Here is a 9,296-nt window from a genome sequence, read left to right as displayed (position 1 = left end):
CAAAATTTGAGAGTTCTAGTGTCATTGGAGAAAAGGTGTAGATTTAGAAGTAGGATTATGAGTGTATGTTAGCTTTTCTTTTTTCTTTTTTTAAATGACGATTTATACTTTTTATTTTCTTAATTGGGTTTGTTTTCCAATTTTCCATGTTGATTTATTCTATTTTTCACGACTTCTGAATTTCCTGATTTCAAGCGATTCCCTTAGCAGACTATCTAAAAGTTCTGGCCCAGAGTAAATACATACCATGATACATTGATACCCATAACAGTAAACTAAATTTTATTCCCCGCAATTGATGTCTAGGGCCATGGCCCTGATCACTAAGACTTTTGGTCGGCCCTATTGACAACTTTGAAGTTTGAACTAGTAGCCTAGTCTTAAATTTTGTATAATCATATAACTATTATTGCATAAAGTTGTTACAAAAATAAGATAAATAACTTTTCTCTAAAGCGGCTAACACATATTTTAAATCCTTTGGCAAGTTGCTTTAGGAACTATTCTATTTGAACCTTCTACCATTTAGAGGACAGATATTTTCAAACATTTTGGTACAGTTAGTAATTAAATAACAAATCCAGTTACTAATTAGGGATTTATGAATCCATCCCTGTAAGAAAATTTCTACTAGTGTGGAGAGGCGATTAATTATGCTAAGTTTTTTCTTGTAGAAATCCAAAGAATTATTAATGAAATTTGGCTGTAACTTTAATTAAGCCTTTTCCTTTATTGCAAGGTGCTGAGATTAATTTATGTTGTTTGTTTCCTTCGCACTTATTAGCTTTTATATTAAAAATATTAATCTATACCACCTTCCCATGAAAAAATGATCCCTATTCCAGAAATCAAGCCAATGGAAAACTTCATGCATAAAAAACCTTAACAAATACTTAAAATAGATATTACATGCTGAATCAACTATCCAGTCAACGTTTCATGGTTTGAGCTTACACGAACCTGCTCTTCCATCTCATATCCTCCATTTCTTTTGATTATTCTTCTTTGGAACATAAGGTGGAGGCTTCAAAAGCGAAGGTGGTGGTGGTGAGAACATCCTCTTTGACTCTGGCGGTGGAGGTAAGACAGTAGTAATCAACTTGGACAATGGATGTGGATTTGGAGTTGGAGTAGGTGTTGGAGATGTTGGTGGAGCCTAAAACACCAAGTGTAGATTTAGTTATGTATATACAAATAATGCATAGAATGTATACACAAAAATATTGTAGTAAAAGATCCAACTACCCGTTATTATATAAAAAAAAGCATAATAGTTCGAAAATGTAAAAAAAAAAGAAATTACCTTACTTTCAAATAAAAACTATGTTAATCGGTTGACACGCAAAATTGGAATGTACTCATTTCATTTATATATAACACAATAATAATTCAAATAACTTTTTGAAAACCTAATGTTCTTAGTTTTCTTGAAATTAATTGATAATAAAATGAAGAGATTAAGATGATTACCAAAAATGAGTAAACAAAAAAGGAAAAAAGCAACATACCTGATATATGAGTGCCATTTCGAGTGCTGTCACAATCTCGTTCATCAATGGACGTTGTTCACGGTCTCTCTTCAAACATCGATAAGCAATTGTTGTAAATGCCTCCAAAGAATCAGGATTTATTTCATCTTTTATATTACCGTAAATAATTTCACTTACTTTGTTTTGTTTGTAACTCTTTCGAACAATTTCCGTAAAAGATTGCGCCTTATTGTGGTAGCTAATACATAACCTCCCACACAAAACTTCAAACAACACTACCCCAAATGAATAGACATCCGACTCTTTTGTAAGTAACCCTGTCTCTACGTATATCGGGTCACAATACCCAAACGTGCCTACTGTATTAGAGACAAGAAATGTGTATTGTTGGTTAGCAGGACCAAATTTGGATAAACCTAAATCCGCAATCCTCGCATTCCAATTTTCATCTAAAAGAATATTGGAGCTTTTAATATCCCGGTGCAATACTCTTTGTTGAGTCCCAGCAGGATTATGAAGGTAAGCTAGACCGCGAGCTGCCCCAATGCATATCTTCAGTCTCCGAACCCATGTTAAATCATCGCTCTTGAGATACAAGTCTAGACTTTTATTTGATGCATATTCGTATATCAGGATCTTCTCTCCACTATCATCACAAAACCCTAAGAGAGAAACAATATTATCATGTTTATAAAGAGAAAGCATAACTATCTCCTTCCAAAACTCAGGGTCTCCCTGCCCAAATGTACGATCTAAACGTTTTAAAGCAACTGTGGTTTGCCCCTTCAAGTGGACATGTAATTCGCCTTTATACACTTTTCCAAATCCGCCTCTCCCGATGCAATTGCTTTCCGCAAAATTGTTTGTTGACGATATTATGGCTTCTAGTGGTATTTTAAGGTGTTCAAACTTTTTTGTGATAGACAACATTTTGACAATGGATCAAAAAAAGAGGGAGGAGCTAACCTTCAAAGAAGTAATTAAGTTGAATGGTTTGAAAGAGATCCACATATATAGATTCTATCTTTGGGATTTGGAAGGGTTTTAATGAAGATGGTATAATATGCTATCTCTGTAACATATAGTGCGGTCCAGCTGGCATCAATAATTCTATGTCGTCTTTTTCTAAGTTTTCTCCACTTACAAAACGTTTTTTGCGGTCCCCAAACCACAAGTATACAAGTGGCCTTAATTATTGAATTTTATAAAGTTTACTTTATGTCAAATATATATATATATATATATATATATATATATATATATATATATATATATATATATAGAGGTAAAGATTCAAATGAGAACCAAAAAAGGTTAAGAACCATAATAACCTTTAATTTTATATGTTTATAAAGAGTTTAGGGGTTTAGGGTTTAGGGTGTTTATAAAGGGTTTAGGGTTTAGCATTTAGGGGTTAAGGGTTTAGGGTTTAGGGTGTTTATAAAAGGTTTAGGGTTTAGGGGTTAGGGTTTAGGGTTACCCTAAACCCTTTATAAACATCTAAAGTTAGAGGTTATTACGGTTCTTAATTTTTTTTTGTTCTCATTTGAACCACTCCTTTTATATATATATATATATATATATATATATATATATATATATATATATATATATATATATATATATATATATATATATATATATATATATATATATATATATATATATATATATATATATATATATATACACGGTAAGTTGGATGTCTTAGGACCTAGGGGTGGATTTTTTTTCCAATTTGAATGTTTTGATTAGAAAAAATGAAATTGAAATATAGTAATAAGAAAAAAAAAATGCAATCGTTTTTAGAAATTAAACTCACAAACAATGAGACATGATAGAAAATAACTTTAGCTTATCGACATGTCTACAAAGAAGTGATTATTCAAAGGGAACAAAAAGCAATATTCTTATATCTCATCCACCCAAACAAAAATTTGAAAGTTACTAAACTATTGAAAATTTGAATTGGACATTTAGTGAAAGAGACTCTACTGAACTGCAAGTAGGCATAGTTTCCAACAACAATCAACAAATATTTGGAAAGTCGGGGTAAATTAAGTTCGAGTATGATACTTACAACTAATGCCATTAAGAATAGAAATATCAATATGTTTGACTCCCTCCTCGTATACTTGTTCTATTGTGCCACCACTCCCGTCTACTCGGTATATTTCAATAACAATCATCAATCATGACGAAAATCAAGAAGGGGAAAATGTATGATAATAGAGTATAAAGATAAATTACCAAAGCAAACGACTGATTAAAGTTGTCCGGCTGTGTTCTTCCTCCAATATCTTTTTTTCCGCTAACCTCCATCTAATAAATAAAATGCTTAAATAATGTTGGGGAAGTTTGGGAATTTTGTTAGGCATGTTTATGTGGAATCAAGACAACCATATTATTAATAGATTGCTAAAACTAAAATACAAAATAGAAGAAAAAGTAACCTTCGGCTTATTTGTGTAAGAAGCAAAAATATGTGTTCAATGTTGTCGGTACCCAACTTTAGCAAGTGCTCGTATCATTGTAACAGTAATCATCACACTTTCTCATTAAGCTTTCTGAAACAACCCGTCAATTCAAATAACAGATTGATCACTAATTTTGTGTTTCAATATTATTAAGGTTATTTTGAACCCTAAACAAGTAACCCTAAAAATACCTAAAAATAAATCGATATTAACTTAAACACATTAATGAGAACTGACTGAAATCTTGAATCAACATTAATTTAATCAGGGAACAAATAAAAGAAGTTAAAAACCTAAATTTGGGGTTTACCATGAAACGATAAAATTGATTATGCAAACGGCTCCAAAATGAAACATGACAATTAGGTTTCTGCATCCAAATTGAAACCCAAATGTTGAGGTCATTTCTTGAGAGAGAAAGATGAAAAAAAAAACGTAGAAAGAAAATAGAGACAGGGATGGTTTTCGTGGAGAAGTTGCTACGGGAACGACGTCGGCATCTGATGGTATTTGGAAGCATAATGTCATAGGCAATGTTCTAAATAACGTAAGGCGTGACTTGGCAGAAATATCAAGCCTAAAGCTTTTCCGACTCTTGGCGAGTCACATCGTTTGTAAGGCGTGACTTAAGGCGGAAATTTTGTATATAATTCATATTTTTATATGTATTTTCAACTATTATTTATTTTTATATACATATATGACCCAAACGGCCGAGTCAAATCTCTAACTCTACCTGTAGCCAATGCTATAGGTTGGGAAGTTATGAAGGAACTTCTACATGCAGAGTATTGCCCTCGGGGTGAAATTCAGAAGCTGGAACATGAACTCTGGAACCTGAAGATGAAAGGTTCCGACATCGCTGCCTACACATCCAGATTTGATGACTTAGCGCTTCTTTGTCTAGGAATGGTTACCCCGGAAAGTAAGAAGATTGAGAGGTTTATCTGGGGATTAACCCAGCCAACCAAAGGGAACGTCTTAGCTGCGAAGCCGGATACATACGACAGTGCCAAATGCCTAGTGCAAATCTTGATCGACCATAGTGCGGACGTAGAGGAAGCAGCAACCACTCTTGAGCCTACAGAAAGAAGTGGTGAGAAAAGAAAGTACTGGGAGGCGGGGGAGAAATGTCAGCCTTCACAAGAGTTCTCGAAGAAACAACAGATGGTGGCGGTCCACGCTGCCACTACCCCTGCTACTGTTTCTGTTGTAGGTTTCCCAGCCCAAGCACCTATCACCGGATATGCCGGTGTTCTTCCGTGGTGTAACTAGTGAAGTTACCACCACTATATCCCCGGTCCCTGTCGTGTAAAATTTTGCAAAAATTGTGGCCAAGAGGGTCACCGTGCGCGGAGTTGCAGAACACCAACAAATCAAGCTTCTAGGGCGGGCATCAGTCAGGCCTGTTATGGTTGCGGTAAAGTCAGGCATTATAAGAGAAACTGCCCAAATACAGCAATAACTGGCAACACTGGAAGAGTCCTAGCTATAGGACAAGGGGAGGCAGCCGCCGATCCCACCGTTGCCTCAGGTATATTCGTTTTCGACAACCATTCTGTTTGCAATCCTTTTCAATTCTAGTACTGAAAGATGAACTGTTATCTATTAATTCGAACATCTTCATAAACATAGCCCTCAACTAATAACCGGAACATTTACCATCGAGATAGTTAACGGTGAGAAAGAAGGCACGTCACATTCTAAAACGCGCATCCCGAGGTACATAGAACTTTTCGAAATCCCCATTAGGATTGATCCTGTAACCTACGAACTCCGACTACCCTCAGGATTTAGTAGCATCCACCCGATATTCCACGCCTCTTTCCTTAAGAAGTGCCTACCCGATGAAACCATAACAATCCCTTTGAAGAGACCGAAATCAACGAAAGTCTAAACCTTATGGTAAGAGCCAATCGAAATCATAGAGCGAGAGATTAAATGTATGAAGCAAGTCGTCTCCCGATAAGTGAAATGTTCCACGAAATGCCATGCGAGAATCCAAATTCACTTGGAAGCGTGATGATCCGATAGAACAAAAGTATCTGTATCCTCTTTCCAATTCCGCGAGTCGCATCTAACGTTTGAATTTCAGGACGAAATTCCATCTAACGGGGGGATAATATAACAACCCAAAGTTCGTTCCATCGTCGTAACCCGATACGTCATTAAAAATCCGTTGTATTAAATTCATTCCGTTAACCTTTGCATTAAATAAATTTTATCACGACCTTTATTTCGATTTCGTAAATGTCGGAATGAGTTATAATCATTAAAAATATTTTCCATATTTGTTTGGAAAATTATTATTTCATGTAAATCGTAATTACGACAGATTTATCCCAAAAGCACCGTCTAACGACCGTATTGGGTAGAATTCCTCCGGGCCACAAACTCAACCCCTATATAAGGGATTGAGTGACATCATTTTGAGGCTTTTACTCTCTCTCTAAAAACTTTCTCTCACTACTCTCTCTCTCTCTCTAAAATCCGAAACTTAGCCAAAATCATCGAAAACAAGCTCCAAATCACTAAGGTAACTTCCTTAACTCATGAATTAGCATCTTAGACCTTCAAATTCGAGATTTTTATGAGGATTAGGACCATTAACATGATTTTACGGTCCTAGAACATCCCTAGGCCGTGAACTCATGAAAATGGGGTTTTTGTGCCATAAAACCCTTCCAAAACACTTCAAGGGTTTAGATTCGACCTAGAAACTTGCATGCATGAACCAAGGACCTCAAAATCATGGGATTTGATGTGTAACCATGAGTTTACGGCCCAAGAACCCTCTTGGACCGTAAACCCCCATGCAAGGACCTTAAACACCACTTAAGGTGTTAGTTTGCCCCTAAACACCTTCAATGAACTTCTATGGGAGTGTAGAACCTCATAAGCCTTCATGTGATGCTCCAAAACTTCATCAAATGCGATAAGCTTGAGTTTACGGACCAAGCATATGCTTGGACCGTAAACACCCATTCATGAGGAGTAAACTCATCTTCTTAGACCTTAAACTCATTTCTATGTGTTAAGATGCCACTTAAACACACCATGAGCCTTAGAAATGAGTCTAGAAGCAACCACAATCAAGTTAAGGACCTTAATTCATGCCAAAACTACCCCATGGATGTTTACGGCCATAAACCTCCCAAGAACATCTTCTTAGGCCGTAAACTCCATTATATGGTCCATATGTGAGTTTAATCCATTCCGATACCCTAGTTTTGATCCTAGCTAATCTTCCCAAGTAAAGTAAGGCCATTTAGCATCATGGAACACCCCACCCATGAGTTTACGGCCGTAAACTCATGGGGGATGGCCATTAGGACCGTAAACCCTCTTGTGAGTTTACTATTGAGGGGTAAACTCCATATCCGAGCCTTATACGTCCCTAGATGTCACCCGGGTCACTCCAAACACTTGATTTGAAGTGTTTTCACGTCTTGGAGTGTATAATCATATCTAATTAGTGATTTAAAGTCTAATTAGATACATTTTCATATCATTTCATATTACATAGGAACCTCACACGTTATTAAGCCCCGAACCGATACTTAGCATCCAATTCGACACGCTTCTCGACCGGTGAGTTCATACCCCTACCCTTTTTCAAATGTTTTTCACTGTTTTCAGGGGGGGGGGGGAATACAAGCGAAAGTACAAGGAAATCTTGTACTCCAACTTATTGTTTTCAGTTCAATTGATTTCATTCTGTATGTTCTAATATCAAAAACTGTGTTTATAAAATAGATCGAATTATGAAGTTAGCTTTCAGACTAATCATAGATTTCTTGATAAAGTGTTACAAACTAAATCATATTTGATAATCTATGAATAATTCATACTAATCATCAATCAGAACTAATACGAATACGAATGCGAATACGAATACAAATACGAATAGTAATAGGAGTAGGAGTAGGGATACGAATACGACTGCAAATACAAATACGAATACGAATGTGAATACAAATACGAATACGAATGGTAATAGGAGTAGGAGTAGGGATACGAATACGACTGCGAATACGAATACGAATATGAATGCGAATAAAAATACGAATACGAATAGTAATAGGAGTAGGAGTAGGGATACGAATACGACTGCGAATACGAATACAAATACGAATACGAATGCGAATACGAATGCGAATACGAATACGAATACGAATGATAATAGGAGTAGGAGTAGGGATACGAATACGACTGCGAATACGAATACGAATGCGAATACAAATACGAATATGAATAGTAATAGGAGTAGGAGTAGGGATACGAATACGACTGCAAATACGAATACGAATACGAATGTGAATACGAATACGAATGGGATTAGGAATAGGACTAAGAATACGAATACGAATACGAATGCGAATGCGAATACGAATAGGACCACAAATAAAATACGAATACAATGACATTTATCTAGGTACACTCCAGTGAAACACCATTAGGATATCAGAATATCTATTTAATACAATAAGTACGAATGGTAATCAATCATTACGACAAAATTCAATATCTAAACTTACTTTTAGGAAAATATAGGATTTTCCTGGGGAAACATTGAACATAACCACATTTTACAAAATACATCTTTTACATTGATAACCAACATTCAGGAAAGTATGGGACTTTTTTGGGTTCATAGTTAAACATAACCAGAACCGTGTAACCAACAATTAATCAAACATTACTTTTAAGAAAATATGGGATTTTCTTGGATAACAAACTTTTCGGAAAACCAAAGGAAACTCGTACATTTTCACAAAACAACCATCTTATGAACTCACCAGCTTTATGCTGATTTTCAAACTGCTTGTATTCTCAGGTCTACATTAGACAGGTACCTAGCGATCCTTTTGGAGAAGACGGAGTGTACAGAAGACTCGTATCTACTCTTGTTCATATATACTATGTATCACAAATGTACAACTTTACTTTTGAACAAATGTAAACTTTGATATGTAATGTAATGGTTGTTTACTTTGCTTACTATTTGCATTGGATTTGATACTCAACATGGAGTCTGCCCCGGAAATGTTTCCGCCTTAGGTTTTCGGGGTGTGACACAGTGGTATCAGAGACTAGGATTGTTTTCTATTGTACTTGATGCTTGTTAATTTTCAAAGGAAAAATTGATGTTTTGGCCTCTGACTGATGAACTCGCCAAGTCCACTGGCTGACTCGACGAGTCCACTCAGTAACAGAGTAACTCGACAAGTCAGTTCATGCACTCGACGAGTAGCAGGCTCTGGTTGCATAAATTGAAGGTTTTTGGCCATAATTGGATTAGGAACATTACCACAAACTGTTTTGAATC

At 35.8% G+C, this 9,296-nt stretch overlaps 1 protein-coding gene across 2 annotated transcripts; it reads right to left on the bottom strand.

Annotated features, from left to right (window-relative positions):
• Positions 1 to 822: 822 nt before the first annotated feature.
• Positions 823 to 2,522, bottom strand: LOC144998654 (receptor-like protein kinase HERK 1). Of its 2 annotated transcripts, XM_078958389.1 has the most exons (3): positions 1,668 to 2,522; positions 1,509 to 1,577; positions 823 to 1,156 (listed from the first exon to the last, which is right to left on the bottom strand). In XM_078958389.1, the coding sequence occupies exons 1-3, from the start codon at positions 2,418 to 2,420 to the stop codon at positions 974 to 976; spliced, it is 1,005 nt and encodes a 334-aa protein (XP_078814515.1). In that variant the 5' UTR covers positions 2,421 to 2,522; the 3' UTR covers positions 823 to 973. The 2 variants fall into 2 exon arrangements, with proteins under 2 accessions (XP_078814515.1, XP_078814514.1); XM_078958388.1 differs by having other exon boundaries at positions 1,509 to 2,522.
• Between the last annotated feature and the right edge of the window lie 6,774 nt (positions 2,523 to 9,296).

This window comes from Lactuca saligna, chromosome 5 (assembly GCF_052625555.1).
Source record: "Lactuca saligna cultivar CGN05327 chromosome 5, ASM5262555v1, whole genome shotgun sequence".
NCBI lineage: Eukaryota > Viridiplantae > Streptophyta > Magnoliopsida > Asterales > Asteraceae > Lactuca > Lactuca saligna.
Note: the sequence above shows the minus strand (reverse complement) of the source record. Positions and strands in the feature narration are given on the sequence as shown.

Excerpts from the sequence above, each read along its gene's own strand:
- LOC144998654 (XM_078958388.1), bottom strand. The coding sequence starts at position 2,420 with ATGTTGTCTATCACAAAAAAGTTTGAACACCTTAAAATACCACTAGAA. Across the intron at positions 1,157-1,508 it reads AAATGGCACTCATATATCAG|GCTCCACCAACATCTCCAAC; the intron begins GTATGTTGCTTT and ends TTGGTGTTTTAG.